Source organism: Lepidochelys olivacea (assembly GCF_965140295.1).
Source record: "Lepidochelys olivacea isolate rLepOli2 genome assembly, chromosome: 12".
Lineage (NCBI taxonomy): Eukaryota > Metazoa > Chordata > Testudines > Cheloniidae > Lepidochelys > Lepidochelys olivacea.
This window is the reverse complement of record NC_140422.1, coordinates 40,475,107-40,498,173: the sequence shown is the minus strand read 5'-3', so window position 1 is coordinate 40,498,173 and position 23,067 is coordinate 40,475,107. Positions and strand designations below refer to the sequence as shown.

General features: G+C 48.2%; 1 protein-coding gene across 1 annotated transcript in view; it reads right to left on the bottom strand.

The window, feature by feature from the left end:
* The window catches only part of TANGO6 (transport and golgi organization 6 homolog), a 93,389-nt gene that overhangs the window by 45,584 nt on the left and 24,738 nt on the right, over nucleotides 1-23,067 (bottom strand). Inside the window, exons 8-14 of the mRNA XM_084644786.1 lie at nucleotides 21,582-21,694; nucleotides 19,734-19,910; nucleotides 17,153-17,279; nucleotides 15,635-15,826; nucleotides 12,663-12,797; nucleotides 2,561-3,094; nucleotides 1,213-1,270 (exon numbers count right to left, since the gene is read on the bottom strand). Of these exons, the coding sequence (XP_084500912.1) occupies nucleotides 1,213-1,270; nucleotides 2,561-3,094; nucleotides 12,663-12,797; nucleotides 15,635-15,826; nucleotides 17,153-17,279; nucleotides 19,734-19,910; nucleotides 21,582-21,694 (1,336 nt within the window). The remainder of the gene's footprint in view (nucleotides 1-1,212; nucleotides 1,271-2,560; nucleotides 3,095-12,662; nucleotides 12,798-15,634; nucleotides 15,827-17,152; nucleotides 17,280-19,733; nucleotides 19,911-21,581; nucleotides 21,695-23,067) is intronic.

Here is a 23,067-nt window from a genome sequence, read left to right as displayed (position 1 = left end):
TGTGCCTCCATGTGCATTAGTCACACCCGAGTGGGTGGCAGGAATCATGAGCTACTAGTTCTATTAGACCAAAAATCTGTTCCCTACTTCCAGACAATTGTACAACCCCGATTTCAACCATGAGATGGTGCTGGGAACAGCTCCCAGGCAGAACCTGAAGCCATGTAAAATGTTTGCTTTTCCTTTTGTTCTAAAAGCAAATCTTTCCCAGCAAGACCCGTTCCGGGAACAGCTGGGTAAAAGATGCAAGGACAGTTGTGTTCTCCTGGCTTAAATGTGTTGGAATTCAATCACCGCTCGTTCATTTCCCTTTGCAGTCATGATGATTTGATCTCCAACTTCAGTTCAGTGAAGCAGCTTTGTTGTACTCTGGGCAAAGTACTGATGAAAGCCAGAGAAAGCTTTACAGCCCAAGCCACAGAGGACACAAAGACAGACCCAGTTGTGAAGAACTTCACAAGAACCGGCCACCTTACCACCTTTTGGACTACAATGGCCTCTCAGACACTCAGAGAAACTGTCCCGAGAGACACTCCCACAAATTGGCCTAAAGACAGCAGGATGCTGTGGGAAACAAGGCCCTCCCTGACGTTACAATAGGGGTTTCAGTACAAATCAATATAAGAAGAGTGGAGAGGTGCAGATGGCACAAACAGGAAATTTCTTTTTTCCCTACCATGCTGCAGACAAGTGACCAGTGTCCGTGTGATTCTGCAGCTAGAGAGGGAGAAAGAGAAGCTAACCCCTCACTGTTAGCAGGTTATCCAGAGACTGGGGTGTTTACTACTGTTGGCAAGGAGGAAACAACAGATTGGGCAGAGAAGTTTCCTACCTAGGCCAGTCTAAAAGTATTGTTCTGCCAAGTGCAGTTCACACGTTAACCCTCAAGGAGCCCAGGAGGTAGGAAATATCCCTATTTTGAGAGAGGGAAACAGGCACAGAGGTGAAGGTCACAGAATATGAGAGTGACATAGCTTGGATTGGAACTCAGCAGTTCCTGGTGCCCGAGCCTACGTTCAGATCTTGCCCCACCTATCTCACCCAGGCAGTGATCATTGTGCTACTCTCTTGGTAGCTGTCTTGGCTCAGACACTTCTTGGAACTGAAAGGAGCGAAGGGCTCTGCATGACAGACACAGTGTGCACGTTTAACTAGCAAATCCTTAGAAAAATAACAGACACCAAACTCAGGCAACTTGGGCACTGCACTCACCTTGAATAGCAGAAAGGTACACAAAGGAGTCCTCATGTTCCATATTTTCCAAGAAAACCTGGAGGACAAAGCACACCAGTTACCTTCTTAGGGGTGTGAGACCCATGTTCTCACCTAAGACAGCTCCAGTCCCACACACTTGGGGGTGTTATCCATACTTCCCCATTTCTCTGAGCTGACCGTACCCCTCTGAGTGAAGCCTCTGTACGTTGCGGTCAAGCTGGAGTTGCAAGCAAGGCCCTGTGAGATCTGTGGGGAAGCAGCTTTTCTCTCCATCTTGTAGGCAAGTCTGGAGCAACAAGAAATTTTGAAATTCTAAACTTTGACAGCAACTAGCTGTTCCACTGCCTCCTGACCCCAACACACGCCTCTGCAGCCAGCAGTGAGGGACCAGTACATTGTCTGGATGCTTCTGCCAGCAGTGAAATAGTAAATGCTGACAATTTAAATCATCACAACTAGGCTTGAGAGTTAGCACCCCGCTGAGATGAATGAGGACATTTACACCTCTCAGAGCTGTCATATAGGTGGATTCCCACAGCATCATGGACTGCACGTGGCCCTGGTTAAAGGGTTTGAGCCTGGGTCATGGTTGCCATAAAGGTAACACTGATTCATGAAATCTGCCAGTGAGACACTGACTCCTCAGCTGCCCATCACTACAGCAGAGACTTCCAGCTGTGGGGTGGGGAGTGGTTCAGGAATCGCCTCTGAGCCCTGCAATGCATGGAGGACAATTTGTTTCCTTAACTATTCACAGGGAGGATGCGAGGTTTTCACTTACAGAGATCCGTGGGCATTTTCCTGTTTTAACTCTGGTTCCTCTCCTTTAGCCCCAGAGAAAAATGGAAGTGACCTCTACTCCTCCCTGAACCCAGGAATAAGGGGCAGAGACGGGGCATGAGAGGCCAACATGGGAATAGTGCCTGGGGACATTAGCCGTGCTGGGTCAGAGGAACCTTGTTAATCTCATGTTAGCAGGGTCAATAACTGGGTCTACCAAATCATCACGTTTACCGCTTCATGGAGCGGGGAGGAGAGAGAACAAACCCCAACAGTTCAGGGGGGAACACAGTAAGAGTTGCTGGGGCCACGAGGACGACGAAGGCTGAGCTCTTCAGAAAAAAACTGCCAACAAGGGACCTGCATGCTCTTCCCAGACATGTGTACGGCCAGCCTGAGTCACTCCCCCAGCGCCCACATTGTCCCAGGTGTGTTGTCATGTAATAAGTGTGAAGACAAGCCAGTAAGTGTGACACTAGGTTGAGTGGTGCATAGTGTCAGAAGGGAATCAGCACATTAAACAAACACAATCTGCAAGCAAGCTTTAGTCCTGAGTTCTGCCTACCTTGAGGAGTTTCTCCTGAGCCTTTAGTCCATCTGGATCCCTCTGCTCTAACAAACGGGAAAGACGCCGCAGGGCAGCTGCTCGTACTGGGATTTCCGGGTCATAGGCTGATAAGAGGAGCTCCTGAAGCTGTTGTGGGGTGTGGTCTGCTGTAGGAGTCTCAACGGGGCACTCTTTCTGCACAGTGGATTCCCCATTCTTTCCTTTAGGCCTGGGGTTACTGGTCAGGCTGTTTGTGTGGCTGCAATTTTCATTACTCTGTGGCTGTCCTAGGATGAGCCCAGCTGTTTTGTTCTCAGGTCTTTCTGTGGGGTTTGTGTGGGTCTGTCCTCCTGACCTGCTTGACCCTATTTTTTCCCCCAGGGTGCTCTGGGCAGCAGTGCCTACAGTTTGGGTGGAGAAGGCTCCGTGAGTGCAGATGGTGATGCGCAGATCAGCTGCAAGCTCCTGGATGACTGGTTCAAGATGAATGCGGGAGATCTCCTCCAACAGGGGCACCAACTGCTTTAGGATGGCAAAGTCACCCGATTTCAGCTGAAAGAAAAACACAACTGTCACTGGCATGGCCTAAAATGAGAGATGCACACATGGAGTTACAGCAGCTCCTGAGAACACTCCCCTGGGCTGAGGGGCCCAGGAGAGAGCGTGGTGGGAGACAGTCTGATGGAGCTGAATCTAATAAGAAACTTCAGTAACTGCACAGCACGGATGTGAGCCTGATGGATCAGATAATAGTGTGCCCCAAACTGGGAAGTGTGACCATTGGGTGGGGTGGGACAGCAGCTTTTCACATTGCCCTACCATCCTCACATGGAGATGTGACTACAGGAGGTCCAGAACACCTCATCCTTGTCTGGTCATGCAGCGTTTCAGACACAGAGATTTTGCGTATGCTGAAAGCGACCGGCAGTACGCAGTCTGACTAGTTTCTGTAAAGCCTCACTGGCTCCTTCTCCTGCGCATCCCCTACCAACACCTGCCACAGTCTGCTTGCAGTGCAGTTTAGCCATACGGCACTAGCTCTGCTGAGCGGGGGGCACTCCTCCCAAGAGGCATTTACTCAGGCCTCACGTTCACTGCAGCACGGACAAAAAGGATCATGAAATGTGCAGGTGCAGTTGTATGAGCAGTCACTTGACGAGCGGCACACACAGATCACATGTAAAAGTGTGCACAGGTAATTAATGACCATCACAACACTCTGCAAGGCCCCGTCTTCAGCCTATGCGTCTGAGGACGGAGAGAGACGAGGGCTAGTTTCATGAGTGCAGATGGCGATTGGCAGCATGCTCCAGGTGTAGGGTGAATGCAAGTGATCTCCTGCACTTGTGCTAAGAGGGTATTTGTTCATGGTTTGAGTTAATCTTTGGTTATTTTTTTCTTGCCTAGAGGCGAGGAGCAGCTGCTGGTTCAACCTTTATGTGACTATTTTATGACAAAGGTGCCCAGATCCCAGGATTAGGAGCCTTTTGTGTATGTTGTAAATCGAAACAAGTGATTGCCTCGCCCTCCAGTATCTGCTAGGAGTCATGTGCAGGGAACCAATGTGCCTGCTAGGACTAGGCAATGAACCTGATCATTTGACAGTTCTCGAAAGCACAGCAAGTGCGTCACCTGCCCCTGAAGCCTATTCCAGAGATGAACATGAACTAGGACACAAAGCACTTTTCACAGACTGTAGATTCCCAGAGCATAAGGCCAAAAGGCACCACTGTGATCATCTCACCTGACCTCCTGTATAACACAGAGCATGGCTTCCTTGCACTAATCCCTGTTTGAACTAAAGTGTATCATTTAGAAAAAGATCCGATCTTGATTTAAAATCTGCTTCCCAGTGGATAGCTTTTTACTTGTTAAATGACACTGACAGGGTGAAAGTGCTGGGTTGTTAGGAAATACACATGAGAATTATAACATGTCTCCACTTTGGACCAATTGCCTTTGTAGTAGCCAACACCTCAACAGATCCATTGAATGGAACTCAGCAAAGGGTGAAGATGCTACTTTAGGGAGAAAATTGCTCTGTGCGTGACAAAATAAACCAAGTGGCAATTTCCTGGATTTAGCACACAGCACCGTAAAGCCTAAAAGAAACTCGGAAGGGAGAAGACTTTGGAGGGCAGGAGCAGGGGGGAGGCAGCTGAAGTCTTATATCAATCCCAAAGGATTGCAGCACATCTCCACGGACGGGGCCAATCCCGTCTCCACCACCAAAGCCAATCCCAGTGCTCCCTCTAGTCTGTCCAGGAGATGTCTGCTTGGCCTTAAAACTTTACTATCAGGTCAGGAATCCTCAAGAGGCTCAAGAAACTGATCACTCCTCAGGAGAGGAAACGTGCCCTTCCAAGACGTGTGATTGCACTCCCTAATCAACAAGCTAGCAGGAAACAGACCATCTCCAGATCTCCCAAAGAGCCTCTTGCAGCAGAGCCCATGTGCTCGGAATGCCTGTTTGGCAACAGTAAGCGTTGAGCTTTAGGACTGACCGGATGAATCAGGCTCCACAGCCCCCTTTGGAGATGGGAAAATAAATATTATCCACTTTCTTCTGGCTGGGAAACTGAGCTCCTGTGCAGTCAGGTCTCGCCCACAACACGCAACAAGAGAACACAGAAATCCAAACTCCCAGTCCCGCTGCTGAAATCACAAGACCTCAAGGTCTTCTGAATAAGGCTCCATTGTCAATGCCTGGTATTTTAGCATCTCATATGCTGGGGAGACTCGGGGAGCAGGGCTCTCGCACCTACTTTGGTTTTCACTCTCTGCTGCACCAATGACGTCCTTTCCCATTTGACAAATATTTTCTCTCGAGGTTGCAGCGATTAAGGTGCATTTTTCATTTACTTCCTTATTTAACGAGCAGCACTGATTGACCCGCCTAGCTCTGGCAAAGTGCCAGCAGGGGGAGCACAAGAGCTACAACCTCGGAAAGAACGTACAGGGCAGGGGCAGGGAGGCATGAGAGAACCACAGGGTTCAGCAACACAAGGGTAGATTATAAAGCTGTCCTCTGCACGCTCCTCCCAGGCCCTGTTTTACACTGGGGAATGCACTGTGCCCAAGCTACTCAAGAGTGTCACTGGGTAGAAGTTCCCTCTGAAGCTGTAGCAATGTGTCATGTATCTGCAAGAGGCACTGCAGGGTTTTGCTAGCAGCATGTATCAGGACGTGGAAGAGGATGGAAAGAAGTTCTTGCACTGCATTTCAAAAATCAGAGAGACCAGGTGAGTCAGGTAATATATTTTACTAGAACAACTTTTGTTGGTGAGAGACAAGCATACAAGCTTATACAGAGCTCGAAAGCTTGCCCCCCTCACCAACAGAAGTTGGTCTAATAAAAGATATTACCTTACCCACACTGTCTCTCTAATGACAGGTTTCAGAGTAACAGCCGTGTTAGTCTGTATTCGCAAAAAGAAAAGGAGTACTTGTGGCACCTTAGAGACTAACCAATTTATTTGAGCATGAGCTTTCGTGAGCTACAGCTCACTTCATCGGATGCATGCCGTGGAAACTGTAGCAGACTTTATATATACACAGAGAATATGAAAAAATACCTCCTCCCACCCCACTGTCCAGTTGGTAATAGCTTATCTAAAGTGATCATCAGGTGGGCCATTTCCAGCACAAATCCAGGTTTTCTCACCCTCCACCCCCCCACACAAATTCACTCTCCTGCTGGTGATAGCCCATCCAAAGTGACAACTCTTTACACAATGTGCATGATAATAAAGTTGGGCCATTTCCTGCACAAATCCAGGTTCTCTCACCCCCCTCCCAAAAACCACACACACAAACTCACTATCCTGCTGGAATAGCTCATCCAAAGTGACCATTCTCCCTACAATGTGCACAATTAAGGTGGGCCATTTCCAGCACAAATCCAGGTTTTCTCACGTCCCCCCCACCCCCATACACACACAAACTCACTCTCCTGCTGGTAATAGCTCATCCAAACTGACCACTCTCCAAGTTTAAATCCAAGTTAAACCAGAACATCTGGGGGGGGGGGGAGAGTAGGAAAACACAAGAGGAAATAGGCTACCTTGCATAATGACTTAGCCACTCCCAGTCTCTATTTAAGCCTAAATTAATAGTATCCAATTTGCAAATGAATTCCAATTCAGCAGTTTCTCGCTGGAGTCTGGATTTGAAGTTTTTTTGTTTTAAGATAGCGACCTTCATGTCTGTGATTGCGTGACCAGAGAGATTGAAGTGTTCTCCGACTGGTTTATGAATGTTATAATTCTTGACATCTGATTTGTGTCCATTTATTCTTTTACGTAGAGACTGTCCAGTTTGACCAATGTATATGGCAGAGGGGCATTGCTGGCACATGATGGCATATATCACATTGGTGGATGTGCAGGTGAACGAGCCTCTGATAGTGTGGCTGATGTTATTAGGCCCTGTGATGGTGTCCCCTGAATAGATATGTGGGCACAATTGGCAACGGGCTTTGTTGCAAGGATAAGTTCCTGGGTTAGTGGTTCTGTTGTGTGGTATGTGATTGTTGGTGAGTATTTGCTTTAGGTTGCGGGGCTGTCTGTAGGCAAGGACTGGCCTGTCTCCCAAGATTTGTGAGAGTGTTGGGTCATCCTTTAGGATAGGTTGTAGATCCTTAATAATGCATTGGAGGGGTTTTTGTTGGGGGCTGAAGGTGACGGCTAGTGGCGTTCTGTTATTTCTTTGTTAGGCCTGTCCTGTAGTAGGTAACTTCTGGGAACTCTTCTGGCTCTATCAATCTGTTTCTTTACTTCTGCAGGTGGGTATTGTAGTTGTAAGAAAGCTTGACAGAGATCTTGTAGGTGTTTGTCTCTGTCTGAGGGGTTGGAGCAAATGCGGTTGTATCGCAGAGCTTGGCTGTAGACGATGGATCGTGTGGTGTGGTCAGGGTGAAAGCTGGAGGCATGCAGGTAGGAATAGCCGTCAGTAGGTTTCCGGTATAGGGTGGTGTTTATGTGACCATTGTTTATTAGCACTGTAGTGTCCAGGAAGTGGCATTGGCACTGGCACCCTGACAGCAGGATTGTCTGGCTATGTAGACTCCCTCCTCAGGCCCTACGCTACCAGCACTCCCAGCTACCTTCGAGACACCACTGACTTCCTAAGGAAACTTCAATCCATCGGTGATCTTCCTGATAACACCATCCTGGCCACTATGGATGTAGAAGCCCTCTACACCAACATTCCACACAAAGATGGACTACAAGCCGTCAGGAACACTATCCCCGATAATGTCACGGCTAACCTGGCGGCTGAACTTTGTGACTTTGTCCTTACCCATAACTATTTCACATTTGGGGACAATGTATACCTTCAGATCAGCGGCACTGCTATGGGTACCCGCATGGCCCCACAGTATGCCAACATTTTTATGGCTGATTTAGAACAACGCTTCCTTAGCTCTCGTCCCCTAAAGCCCCTACTCTACTTGCGCTATATTGATGACATCTTCATCATCTGGACCCATGGAAAAGAAGCCCTTGAGGAATTCCACCATGATTTCAACAATTTCCATCCCACCACCAAACTCAGCCTGGTCCAGTCCACACAAGAAATCCACTTCCTGGACACTACAGTGCTAATAAACAATGGTCACATAAACACCACCCTATACCGGAAACCTACTGACGGCTATTCCTACCTACATGCCTCCAGCTTTCACCCTGACCACACCACACGATCCATCGTCTACAGCCAAGGTCTGCGATACAACCGCATTTGCTCCAACCCCTCAGACAGAGACAAACACCTACAAGATCTCTGTCAAGCTTTCTTACAACTACAATACCTACCTGCAGAAGTAAAGAAACAGATTGATAGAGCCAGAAGAGTTCCCAGAAGTTACCTACTACAGGACAGGCCTAACAAAGAAAACAACAGAACGCCACTAGCCGTCACCTTCAGCCCCCAACTAAAACCCCTCCAACGCATTATTAAGGATCTACAACCTATCCTAAAGGATGACCCAACACTCTCACAAATCTTGGGAGACAGGCCAGTCCTTGCCTACAGACAGCCCCGCAACCTGAAGCAAATACTCACCAACAACCACATACCACACAACAGAACCACTAACCCAGGAACTTATCCTTGCAACAAAGCCCGTTGCCAATTGTGCCCACATATCTATTCAGGGGACACCATCACAGGGCCTAATAACATCAGCCACACTATCAGAGGCTCGTTCACCTGCACATCCACCAATGTGATATATGCCATCATGTGCCAGCAATGCCCCTCTGCCATATACATTGGTCAAACTGGACAGTCTCTACGTAAAAGAATAAATGGACACAAATCAGATGTCAAGAATTATAACATTCATAAACCAATCGGAGAACACTTCAATCTCTCTGGTCACGCAATCACAGACATGAAGGTCGCTATCTTAAAACAAAAAAACTTCAAATCCAGACTCCAGCGAGAAACTGCTGAATTGGAATTCATTTGCAAATTGGATACTATTAATTTAGGCTTAAATAGAGACTGGGAGTGGCTAAGTCATTATGCAAGGTAGCCTATTTCCTCTTGTGTTTTCCTACTCTCCCCCCCCCCCAGATGTTCTGGTTTAACTTGGATTTAAACTTGGAGAGTGGTCAGTTTGGATGAGCTATTACCAGCAGGAGAGTGAGTTTGTGTGTGTATGGGGGTGGGGGGGACGTGAGAAAACCTGGATTTGTGCTGGAAATGGCCCATCTTAATTATGCACATTGTAGGGAGAATGGTCACTTTGGATGAGCTATTACCAGCAGGATAGTGAATTTGTGTGGTTTTTGGGAGGGGGGTGAGAGAACCTGGATTTGTGCAGGAAATGGCCCACCTGATGATCACTTTAGATAAGCTATTACCAACTGGACAGTGGGGTGGGAGGAGGTATTTTTTCATATTCTCTGTGTATATATAAAGTCTGCTACAGTTTCCACGGCATGCATCCGATGAAGTGAGCTGTAGCTCACGAAAGCTCATGCTCAAATAAATTGGTTAGTCTCTAAGGTGCCACAAGTACTCCTTTTCTTTTTGTCTCTCTAATATCCTGGGACCGACACAGTTTCAAAATTCAATCATTAGATCTGGGAAAGCAAAGACTTGAGTAGTGAAGCTAATGGTTTGCCAGTGGTTTCAGGAGATTTTTTTTTGCACAATTGTGCAAAACACTTAATTGAAAACCAAGATAGATATCCTGTGTGATGGCCATTTGAGACAATACACTTAGCCCTGCAGGGATACAAAATTTGCAAAAATGGTCTGTGAATGCAGATATTCACAGATATAAAGCGGATATCTGTAGATTTGCAGTGGTCTAAATGTTAACCTAAATGTCTGCTGTCAACCACCATCTGCCCTGGGAAACCTCTCTCGTTCAATTGACTTGGACACATTAAGTTCCTTCCATTAATAATGGCTAACGAGCTGATATGAGCTAGTGAGAATCAGGTCTGGCTTAGGGGCCCATGTACAAGTGTGGAGCCCTGCTCCGCTACCTCATCCACCGTGGGTCAGGGGCACGGACCTACAGTGCACATTCTCTGGGTCTGAGGAGGTGTTGCTCTGCCAGAGAGAGGAGGGTAAGGGGCAGTTGATCAATGAGAAGACCCCAAAAGGAAAGCAGAAGTCTAGGTGAGAAAGCAAAACAAAGGGCAGTCAGCTTCTGCTCTGAATTTACACCGTGTTTGGCTGTTTTAGCTCATAGCTAGTAGAAGGGACAATGGCCCTCAGTGCTTTAGGCTCCCCTGCAACCAGAAGGGAAAGAAATCAACCGTGGCACATGCCCACCTTATGCGAGTGGAACTCTCCCAGGCAGTGGTTCAGAGGAAGGTAAAACCCTGCCAGGCCTTGGACAAAATTCCTTCCCAGCCTCACATTTAGCTGTCAGTTTAACCCCATGCGTGCAGTCAAAAAGTCAATAGTAACACCCAGTCCTACTTCTTCTTCATGTACGCATAACATGCCTCAGGTGGCACGTGACCAGGATTCATCACCAAATTTAGTCCGCTGGTTGGATCATTAGCTTCCCCCATCTGGGCTGGGCACTGATGGGGAGTGTGACGTGAACACTGATCCATGCCCCCACCCCAGTCCCACTGACAACCTAAAATGCTGGGATTTGGCAGAGTGGAGAATTTTCTTTGTCTTCCTCTTTTCAGAGTAACAGCCGTGTTAGTCTGTAGTCGCAAAAAGAAAAGGAGGACTTGTGGCACCTTAGAGACTAACCAATTTATTTGAGCATAAGCTTTCGTGAGCTACAGCTCACTTCATCGGATGCATACTGTGGAAAGTGTAGAAGATCTTATTATATGCACACAAAGCATGAAAAAATACCTCCTCCCACCCCACTCTCCTGCTGGTAATAGCTTATCTAAAGTGATCGCTCTCCTTACAATGTGTATGATAATCAAGTTGGGCCATTTCCAACACAAATCCTCTTGTGCACATGTATCATGATACAGTCATTAACCACATGATCACAGGCTACTGCTGAACATGCATAGCATCAGACAAGATTCCGCTGCTTTACACAAGTGACACCATGCACCACTTTTTCACACTTACACTAACTTCACTGCCAAGGCTGTCCAGAATGTTTTCACTGAAAGCGTCTCCTCTCCCATTAGTTATTATAGTAACTTGGTGAGCAAATAGAGACAACAAATTCCCTTTTCCATCAGCAGGTCAGCCTTCCTTTGGTATAATTCGGGAATGAGGCAGTTGACCAGAAAGTGAATTTAGCTGCAAACTTAAGTGCTCAGCAAATGTTCACTATTATTCCCATGCCTGCTTAATAGGTGGGAGGATGTCCTATAAGTTTCATTTATTGTGTACTTTTCATGTAAGTGACTTTCAGGGACTGACAGGCATATACAGAGTAATGCACTTATAAGATGCTACATGTGAGCATCTCAGACTAAAAACATGAATATTTAAGGAATACAATGCGATCATGTAGAGGCTCAGATCACGCACACCTGCTGGTAGAGTCAGGGTTCTGCATGAAACTAATTGGCACTTCATGACTTGTGAGCACCCAGCCGCACAGAGTTTTTTGTATGCCATTTTCTAGATTTATTTACTTTAGAGAAAAAACACACCTCAGGAGAAGGTTGATTCTCCAGGACTTGGAAACTGCTGGCATGCAAAGTACATGTAAACTCCATAATCTGGAACTAAGTGGCAAAATATCACCAGAACAACCTGTCCCCTGGACCCTAGGAGTCCAAAGACAGGGCCCTATTCTCCCTTATGCTTTAAGAGTTGTGTAGCTAGGGAAAACATTTTCTGCCTTCCCCAGAAGCAGAGCTCCTAAGGTGCGTCCCAGAGGGGCTCCCTTCTGTGCACCTTACAAGGCGCATGCAGGATCACTATCCTCTTCGTACTTTAGCAGATTTACAGAACTAAGCTAAAGGAGAAGTGTAGTAGTTTGACTAAAAATGCACCCAGGCCATGCTCCTTCACTGGGTCTGTTCACAGATTTAGGGTTTGGTGGCTTTTTTGTTAGAAACACACCACATTGTAGAGACCTTGGTTAAATGAACAAACTGAAGGACGAAGAGGCTGAGAAATGAAGTAGGATCCAAACAGTGCAAAGACCTGCATGATGGCATGACAATGCTTCCAAAACAGGTACAAGTGTAACCTCTTTAGCAACAGGTAGACAGCTCAACTGTGACTCATCTGGTCCCTTTGTTACAACACAGCTACATCCTTTGCCACATTACACTCTAGGCCACTCCAGTTGATGCAATAGCATGAATCAATTTCTTGGCATCACTCTCAGACAAAAATTAGCAGATGTGGGGGAGAGAAAAGGGACGGGAGCATTGTAGCATCCAAACCACAGCTTAAGAGTCATCCTGGTGAAGGGAAACCATGTCTGCACCAAGGGGCAAGGCACAGGAGTGGGAAGAGTCTCTATTTTCAAAATTTCAAAATAATCTGATCTAAACTAACCATACAGTTTCAGAAATTCTAGTTTTTCCTCTTAGCCCATGCACAGGCTGCCATGCATGTTCCAGAGTAGCCTGCATTGCTGGTCAGGGGCTCCAGAGGCCCTTTCATGCATTCAGATCACAAGCGCACACCCCATTGTGTCCTGGCTTACCTGCACTGCCCCTCCTAGCATGGCAGCCACTAGTCCCATGGACATGCTCAAAGTCTGCGCTTCCACAGTGCCCTCTGAACCCTGGGCAAGACTTGCACATGCCCGCTGCAATGTAACTGCCACAAATTCCACCACCTGCCAAAGGAAGGGAGTTTAGGGAACAGAAGAAAAGGAAAGATCACATCATTCCAGTTAGAGACACAATAATCCTTCAGCCCCTAAGCCAAGCGCTCTCATCACACCCATGGGACTGCACCCCTACGGGCTGGCCCGCCGTCTGGAAGACTGGCTGCAGTGCACTACACGCTACAGGAGCCGTGGTCCTCTACCAGGGGCGCAAGAAAAAGACGTATTTACGTGGAAGCGAACTTCCGATTCTTTGTTTGGCACTCACGCAGTGCTCAGTGTTGTACCATAAACAAAAACAGACCGTTCCTGCCCCAAAGAGCTCACAGTGCCGGACAGGCTGGGAGATCAAGGGGAAAAGGAGACAGTGCAGCTTTGCTTAATTTATTTATAAACTCATTTGGTGGGCACCAGGAAGCCATAGGCGTTTGAGAGATACTTTGAGCAAATTAGAAGTGTTTCTGAAGATGTGAATCCCCAGCAGCTGCTCATATATTATGAGCTTGGCCTGTCTAATTTTCTTTGCTATGAAAAGCACCTCAGCAACATTATGCCTCGATGTTCTGGCCATTTTAATTTTAACAAGGAGACCTGGCTGTCAGCACCAGGAATGCAAGGCTGCAGCCAAACCAACAGGCCTTCCCCCTCCCTCCAGTCCTTTAAATTTGAGAAAGAAAACTGATATTTCTGAAACTTGATACTTAAAATACAACACTCACATCCCCCGCCTGAGTCATACATCACAGGTTTTAGCCCAAAGCCTAGCTAGAAACTCCTTAAAAAGCGCACACTGACAGACTGGGCTATAAACAGCAACAGTGGCTTGGCTTCTGTCAAGGCTTTGAGTCCTTTATTCCAAGGGAAGCAGCATTTTTCTTCGTTTCTTTGCTGCAGCCCTTCACAGTCCCTGGATGACTATAATGCAGCTCATTGCATTCATTAGCAGGCCTCTCCAAGGGCAGGAGCCCTGCAAGGTTTCCAGGGATCAGTATATTAGCAGCCCCCCAGGAACTACCCCTTTCTGACCTTAGCTGAGCACACTGCCAGTCTCTGCAGGTGACTAGGGGTTTGTGCAGAACAAAAGGGTAGGAAGTGGGCAAGGACCGAGGAGGTGCTGGGAAACAAAGGGCATTGGACTCATCAGCTGATCACTGTTGGGAGGGATGACAGAGGAGGATTAAGGGTTCAAATACATTAGGAAAAGGCTAGGGCTTGAAATATTAACTAGGTAAATACAGAATGGGTAGGAGTTACACAGTGCAAAATATTAAGAAAGGACCAGGTTTAAAATATCCTGTAAGGAACAAATAGAAAGCTCAGTAAAACAAGGTTAGATTAACACCAGCACAAATCGAAGTCATGCTGGCTAGCTACGGGGTCAAATGGCAAAGCAGGCATTCAGCATGGATCAAATATGGTCATTGAAACAATCCTCCTCTCTCCCCTTTCCTGTAGACTGTCTTTGACTGTAAGCGCTCTGCAGCATGGACTGTGCCCTTCTCCACAATCAGCACAGTGCTTGGCATCGTTTGAAGTATTCAGTGCATAAAGAATAATTGGTCTTTTCCAGAAACACACTGTAGGGTTTCCAGCCCCCAACAATTATTCTTTCTCTAGGCACATTTCATCTGTTCAAAGCACTCCCCAATTATGCAGAGTAAGACAAGGCCAGGGGATTAGACCTCACATGCTCCATGCCGAGTCTGCAGTCAAGAATAGGGTCAGACATTTTCCCCCATGGTTCACAACTCTCTGCAAGAAGGTTTAAAAACACACACACATTTCTTGCCCGACTGGTTTTGGCCTTCTCCATTTTGCAGCCCAAAGGTTTGATCTTCTCTTAGCTTCCTGCATTTCTAATGAGGCTTGACATTAACATGGCTCTTCTGCTCACTCCTTTGTTTGTCCACAAGCAGCACTGATGCAGCACAGCTCTGTGAGGAGGCTCATTTAACTGTTGGTGCAGAGCCAGCACGGAGCACCCGAGCGTTGGTTTGTGTTGGGCATGGAAGACTACTGGCTATTCCTATGTCATGCAGGGCTTTCAATTCAGAGTAATGTTCTTTGGGGTAGCTCCCATTTTGGGCCCCACGGCAATAGGGCAGAGGGTATCTGGTCACCACATTTCCACCAGTTGGGGGCTCCTTCCACCCACTTGCAGCAGCTCAGGCCACCTCTGCAGCTTGGGTAACATGGGAGCATCTGAATTCTCCCAGCGTTATTCAAACTGCGAACAGAAGGCCAGCTGGCTCTGGGAACGAGGGGCTGGGGGACAATATTGGCACTCTTATTAGCCCAGAAGAAGGTGCTGTTGGAAATGGTGCAGGAGCACCAAGTACGGCAAGGCCCGCGAGACCAGTGGTTCTCAGCCTGGGGTCCGCGGACGATGGCCAAAATGTCCGAAGGGGCCCACACCTCCAGTCCCAATTTTTTAGGGGTCCACAAACGAAAAAAAGGTTGAGAACCTCTGCTCTCGATACTCAGCCCCCGCCTCTTCCGCCAGGGTGCCCACCCGTGCACGGTGCAGCAGTGCTGGCTGGGGGAAGCTCAGAGCTACTGCGGCCTCCTTTTCCCAAGCAGAAATCTTTGAGGTTTCAGGCGGAGATTCTCCCCTGCAGTCACAGAAGGAAACGCCCCTCCTCACTGCACCCTCACCTCAGTGCGTGAGATTCAGTCAACAGAAGGCAGCAGCCACGTCTGACTTCACGTCAGACTTGCAGAAGGGGTTCAGCCAAGACATATACAGGACCCACCTCAGGGTCGTTCTGTGAGCCTCAGGTTGGATGGCATTGGCCATATGCAGTGCTGCTGCCAGTGCCATGCCAATGGGCTCTGCCATGACCTACCTGTACAATGTCTGTGAACACGGTGTCTGAGACGCGCTCACACAGCATGGCCACCAGCTGCAAAACAAGCAGCTGCTTCTTCTGCCCCACGAGATGCTGACTGCGGTATTGCTCCAGCTCCACCAGACTCTCACAGGAGAGAGGATCGTCATCCAAGCCGGCCTCATCGTTTGCAGCCATGTGAGTCAGCTCCTGCCAGGGAGGGGAGTGCACGGCCGTCAGAAAGAAAGCTAAATACAGGAAACTGGTTTGAGGGCACACAGGTGGGCAACCTGCCAGCAGCTAACATCCAAGAACAAGGTCAGATTTGAACAGCAGGGCAGTATCACAGAGCAGTCCGTTCTACTAAAGTAGCTGCTCGGCCTCAACCCTGTGCTGCCATCCTCACCTTAGCCCAGAATCTTCACTCCAGGTGCAAGAAGGCAGGGTTGTTCTGCACTGAGGCCTTGGGGGTTCTTCTCCAGCCATTTTCCCAAAGCCCAAGCTTTCCAAAAGGATCTCATGCTAGTTCTGTTATCCAGGCCCGGGATCTCCCACCCCTCTCCTCATACTGCCACCACCGGCCCCAAATGCTGCAGGTGACCTCCTCACACGTATCAGGTGCAGGAACACTAAAAGCTTCCCTCTAAGGACAGTCACTTTAGGGCTGTAAATCTGCCAGGGCCTTGCTTGCCCATTTGCTTTGGCACTGGCCTCAGATACACCAGAGACCCTTTGACCTCTAGGCAAACTAGATTTTAACTGTATATTTCCTGATTTATAAAATGAACAGGAACATCGGCTGAACACATTGAGAAGAGCTTTGTGGTGGCGGGCTGTGGTGCCCAGGCACCCCGCTTGCTTAGCACAGAAGTGCACCTATGCTGCCCGTGCCCCTTCCCAGCCATACACAGGATGAGCTCTTCTGGTGGCCATTGAAAGAAGCCCAGCAAAGGAGCGCAGCACTCTGTGCACAGCAGAAGGGCCATAACACCATGGCACCAACCCCAAAGGGGGCGAGCAAGACACGGATTATACACTCTGACTGGCAGCAAAGGAGAGCAAAGCATGGCCCAGGCCTAGCAAACACTGAGGAGGGACCATGGCAGTGATTAGTCTGGATACGAAGCTGCAGGAAGAAAAGGAAACGCGGGGCGGGGAGCTGGGGAAGTGCCTTTCCTTCTCGAAAGCCAAGGAAGTGGCAGTCTGCAAAGGTAGGGATTATTCACAGCTTAAAACCCACCATTAAACTTCAGACATGTTCCCGTTGTCAGAACAAGGGTTAACGCTTTCACACAGACTGAGGACTCCATGCGCCCCCTCAGGGCTTGGCGCTGGAACTGTCGGGAGATACAGCTACCCTATACCTGTAGCGGCTCTTTACCCACCACTCCCAGGAGATTTAAGTGGAACTTCCCCCTTCTCCCAGTACCCTCCCCACATGCAGCATGGGAAAGTTAACCCTCTGGAAATGCAAGGCACTTCCTGGACCCTTGCACCCAGCAGAGGCCAGGCTGCTAACAGACTGTACCTTCTTACCTTTAAGCAGCAGATGAAGAAGTCTCCAGCTAAGCCGCTCTTCTGGCAGTGAGTCAACAGGGCCACCAACTGCTCCATCTGCCACTGCTCCGAGGAGACCTTCTGGTAGAGTTCCTCCTCCTCATCGCTGAAATGCAGCCAACGTTTCACCCGACAGGAACCCACCCAGAGTCTCTTTGGCACTGGTTTTTGAACTACCCCTGGAAAGAGCATTTCCCTGGCACATTTCATCCCCAAGTGCTGTAGGTATTTCCAGAACACTTCCAAGGGTCTTCCTTTCATCTCCCCATTAAGATGCAGCAGCCAGCACACAGCAGCGCTACACCCCAGTTTGTGATAGGAAGCAGAGAACACCGTATCCAACAGAAATGGCAGGGAAACTTTTACAGAGACAATGTTATCCGAAGATGGAATTTGGCCTGGGCACCAGGACTACAGTCCCTATTCATGCAAAAACCATGCAGGGCTCTAATGGTCAACGGTGGCCCCTGCTGCCTAGCCCATTCTTGGTGCTGCTTAAGCTAGTCAGGGATCAGAAATCTGGTTTTAAGACTCAAACGAGCATGAAAATCACTCCCAACCCCAGTGGGAGAGACCACAGGCGGCTGAAGGTGTGCCAGCAACAGGATGGTCTGTCTGCCTTCTCTTTGGTCAACAGCATTATATGACCTCTCTTCCAGAAGAATCTCTAATCTGTTGCTGTATGCCAGAGCCTTGTCCATGTTCCTGTGAGGGAGAGTGCTGGGGTGTGAACCCATGTTCCAGATCCAGCAGGTAACTCCAGCAAGCTAAGCTCTCCTACCGACATCAGGAAGAGTTCTCAGTTGTATTTAGTATCTACCTCAGTATAAGATCCACTCCTTCCCATCCTGAATTGGCACCCTTGCTATCTCATCCAGGTTTATAATGTGGTTTCAAGCTGTAATGAGCCAAGCCTTTGGTGAGGAGTGCTTTCCATGCAACAGAATCAACGTGAAGTCCCAAAAGCCCAAGGGACTTCTGGCTTATCTGTCCAGCTTTATGTCTCAGTGTTTCCCATGCCCTCCTACCCCACCTGTCACTCCAGGTCAGGGAAAGCTGGGGCAGCGTTTACACTGTTTCATCACTTCCAGGTTACAGCAACACCCTGTGCTGCACTCCCTGAAAGGGGACGGACGGACAGACGGTGGCTGATGAAATATCATTCAGTCTGGGGATGAAGTTGAAATGGCGGAGCATTCAGTTCACTAATTAACCTATATTCATTGCAGGGATGACCAGGGTGGAATCTATGCACACAAAATATTTAGCACATACATAACTCCTCTGTGAAGAGCTGGATGAGCATTAATTAATGAATGCAGCAGCCCTACACTTGTTTTCCCAGCATAAATGAGGGAAATAGATACACTGAGGGGAAGCGAGGCTGTGTCAACATGCAGAGTTGCACTAGTTTAACTTAAGCAGTGATTTTACATTGATTTAGTTAAACCAGTGCAAACCCCTGTGTGACACTTATTTTAATTCTAATTAGGTTCATTCAAGTTGAAGGCACAGGTTTAAACTATACTGGAATAAGAACAGCCATGTGGGGTTCTGCACCAGTTTAACTAAATGGATGCAAGTCTGTGTGCAGACAACTCCAAACTTGACCACCCAGCAGGCCAGTGACAAAGCAGGAGTTCCTGGCTCAGCCCTGGCGTTTTCCACCAGGTAATGCTGGCTCATCGATACATGCCCCAAGCAAAAACTATTTCTTTTAAAACTGAGTGTACTGCTGGTGATAGGCTCTGTCCGGATAGTGCTGGAGCCTGCAGTCTTCCATTTACCCTCAGAGCAAACAGACCACGGGCAATGGCCGTGTAACGTCAGGCACCAACGTGCCTGACCCCTATCCTGGAGGGACCATCTCCAGGAGCACCGGGGGTGTTCGGTCACTATGGCTCATTCAGTCAGTCAAAAGAGGCTGTTAACAAGGGGGTCAATTAATACCATGCTAATGGTGACAGATGTCCACTCCATGCATTTCACACATGCAACCAATCAGCCATTAGCCGTGATTACGTCAGACACTACCAGTCTGGTCAGAATTTGAACCAGTGGTTCAGGAGTGAAAGACCATTTCCTATTCTCAGTCCCCTGAGCCATCCAGCCTCAAGACAAAGGGTTCCCAAGAAGAAATTAATAATGCTAATAAAAGCCAAACATGAATTTTATTACTGGTTTTGTAGGTGTATCAGGGCTAAAAGTCTGCTCCAGCTTCACACCTCGTTGCTCCAGCAATGTTTGGCTCCATTTGCCTGTAAAGTTCAGGCCATCGGTGAAGTTTCACCTGCTAGAGTCTGGCACTCAGCCCAAGCCAACTGTCTATCCCTGTCTAGTGGTGACAATCCACAGGGACTACAGCATCCCCCACCACATCTTGAAACCCTCCCCCGTGCCCCACTTTCATATGCTGCACACGTTGCGGAACTTTGCATGGGCACCCCTTACTGGCTGAGCCATAAAGCAGCCCAAGGTGTTGAATGACGACAGTTCCCCCACACCCACAGGCAGTGGGTGCAAGGCTGCTAACACAGGGTGTCATAATGTAGACTCTTACCTGATGGTCTCTTTGACAGTGATCATGGCACCACCTTCACCAGCTACTTGAAACTGGCACAGCGGATGGAGAAACTGCATGGTTCTACCCAGTCCTGCAAATCCTTCCAGCATGGAGAGCGCCACCTCTCTCTCTGACTTCTCCAAGACCCATAATAAAATCTCCTGGCATGGTGAGCTGTCAAGAAAGAGAGGCCATGACAGAGTCCATTTTCTACCATTGGCATGTTGCCCTGTAACAGACACATGGGGCAATGTAACAATGATGTTTGTGAGCTCCAATACACAACACACACCATCAGAGGGAGCTGGTGGCACCGGGAAGATGGCAGGTGACCACAGACACACCTTGGAAGGTTCCCTATGTGCAGTCTCACAGATACAGTAAATCCTAGGGAGGTGACAGTTATTTATGTGAGCTTATAAGGCAGCTGCAATGATTCACTGGGCCTGAAGACTGCCTGCAGTCACACTCCATGCACAGAGCTGTTTCTGCGCCAAGGCATCGGAGGAGGAGGAAATTGGGAAGAGAGTGAAGTGAAGTGAGCTGTAGCTCACGAAAGCTTATGCTCCAATAAATTGGTTAGTCTCTAAGGGCCACAAGTCCTCCTTTTCTTCTTGCGAATACAGACTAACACGGCTACTACGCTGAAACCTGTCATATAGCCTATAAACTCAGCAACAATTGGATGAGCTCCAGCAGCTGTTTCATGAAGGTGCCAAATTCTGAAAGATTGACCAGTGCTGGGCAGCTGCAGTTCAGTTACCCTTGCTGAATTCTTGGAAAGATACAGCACCCTGGTAGCCCCACTCTCCCTGCATCTGGTTTAGTTTGTTGTTTTCATTCTTTTAAGGAGGTTCCCCTGCACCTCTGAAATTATTAATGTCGTCTTTCTGATGGCAAAGGCTGTGTCTCCACAGAGCTTTTCGTCAAAGCCCTTGTGCCTCTACTGATATTCGGAATGGTGGAAAGGCTTTGAGTAAACCTCCTGGTAACGTCGTTGTCAAACTGTTGTCCAACCCTTCTCAAAGCAGGCTGGGAGGAAAGTGGCAAAAACACCAACAGCTGGTCTGCACTCGTGTGCCACACGACTGGTGCTACTCCAGGGGTGGGAGAACTGAACGAAGGGCTCAGTGTAAACAAAGGTTCAATGGCCAGGAGAGGAGCAGGTCCTGTGCACCTCTGGGAAAAAGGGAATCAGCTCAAACGGGAAAGAAATGACCTTTACTCCAAACAGCCAGTGGAGCACAAGGACATTCAGGTCCATATACTGGAATTTATTTAAAGTTTTCCCCCGTCCCTAAATTCCACCTGCACACAAAACACCCTTCCCCGCCAAGCCCCTCGCCACACACGCACACAGGGCTTTCTGCTGTCCCTGGGCAACCACGATCCCTCCTTCCTAGTCAGTTTCACATAGGCCAGACAGTGAACTAATTATACCCCCCAGTAATGGGGGATTCCCAGCACCCTGTAGGTAGACTTGTCACCACCTCAAAGTACTAGTTTCCAACCTAGCAGGAACCAAGTCAAGCACTATATCTTCCCACACCAAGTTGGGGGGTGGTTCTGGTCTGCTGTGAGAGTCTGACATTCATAGTCAGGGCCGAGTTGGAATCTAAACTCCTTGGGGCTGCAAGCTTTGTCTTCAGCTATGTCCATACAGTGCCAAATGTAGCTCTGGTGCTCAGCACAGGAGTGTCTTCTGGACACTTGCATCTCTACCCAGCACAAGGCACAGATTTCGCGGTCTTTTACAGCTGGGCACCAAGCGGGGAGGATTCCCCCACCCCAGGATACAAAGCTTTACCACTTCACCTAGCAGAAGGGTTTTGCCACATGCCTTACCGTAAGTGTGACACGTTCTGCTTGGTGAAACAATAGAGAGAGAAAATCACTCCCAGAGCTGGCTGCAAGGATTCCAGCAACACGTCAGAGGGCTCATTCCCAACCACATACACCTACGGAGACAGAAAGGTCAAATGTCTGCCTGGAGTGCAGAGGAAGGGAAGGGTGAAAGGCACATGCATGCCTGGTAGGGACTGACTTCTGAATGTACACTGTGCAGGTTACTGCTCCCAGCCCTTCCAATTCTGAGTCCATATCCCTTGATCACACCAGACTCCTGTTTGCTAATAAGCACTGAAAGCAGCCTTCATCAGCACCATCTTCTCCAGAGTCATCTAGGAACTGCCAGAGCTAGCTACAGTAGGGCTTCATGCTATTCGTATATTACAGCCAGTTACTCAGGACGGCTATCACTCAGGGGTAGGGGATTAAAACTACAGACTGCAGTATTTGAAGAGACAAGTCTTTATAAACATACTGCATCCAGAGCCAAATTCCCACGGTCAAACAGATCAGTCCCTCGAAAGCGAAGGCTGGAAGGCAGCTGGGTTGCTATGTGCGGAGTGAGATATCCAAGGAGAAGGCAGAGGACCCCCGACTCAGGCTGCTGACAGGCAGCACTTAGAGGAGACTTCAGAGTGACACTTTCTCCTCCCTCCCTTTATTTCCAAAAGGCACCTACCCAGAGCTCTGTACCCGGATACATTTCAAAAACCATCATAACCGCCCTCAGCAACTTCTCCCCACCTCCAGACCAGTTACCAGCCACACAAATCACCCCATATCTCCCTTCCCTGCCCCAAAGCCCAGGGAGAGAGATCCTGAAAAATCTTACACTTTACAGGTTTGTTTTGAACTATTTCTCTAAAAACCCTCATAGGATGGCTACAGTTATATCAACAACTCTACAGACACCCAGTGCAGAAGGCTATAAGAAATAAAAAGCTGATTAGTTACAGTTACAATTTCAGAGTGTGTGCATTTTTTAAGGTAAATTTCCAATTAACAGGTATGTGGGTTTGTTAAAAATGTTTTTACTGGGAGGGTGCCAGGAAGAGGCAAACAAAATATCGACCCTGTTAGCAAGCTGTTTGAATGATCTTCAACTCAGCAGCTGGGACACTGTGCTGCTTGGAGGACACTGTTCCTTTAAACAAGATTATTCCTTCCAGCTCCAGATTCCCCTTTCAGCTGGAGGGCAAGCAGCAGTTCTTAGGGTTTGATCTAATCTCAGGGCTCACTTCCAAGCGTTGCTATTGCCTGTCAAATGCAACATGCCAGCCCAGAGTGAGAAAGCAGTTTAGGTGAGGAAAGAGATTATTTTGATAATATTTTGGCCTATTGTTTTGATGCAGAGAGTTTTGCCCATGCTAATGCCTGTGGAGCCGTGCTTCCTAACCAGCATCTTTGGTATACAAAGGAGCATTTCCCACTCTAGCATCAAATGATACTTGCTAGGCAAAAAACCTGCACACTTGCAAGCAGA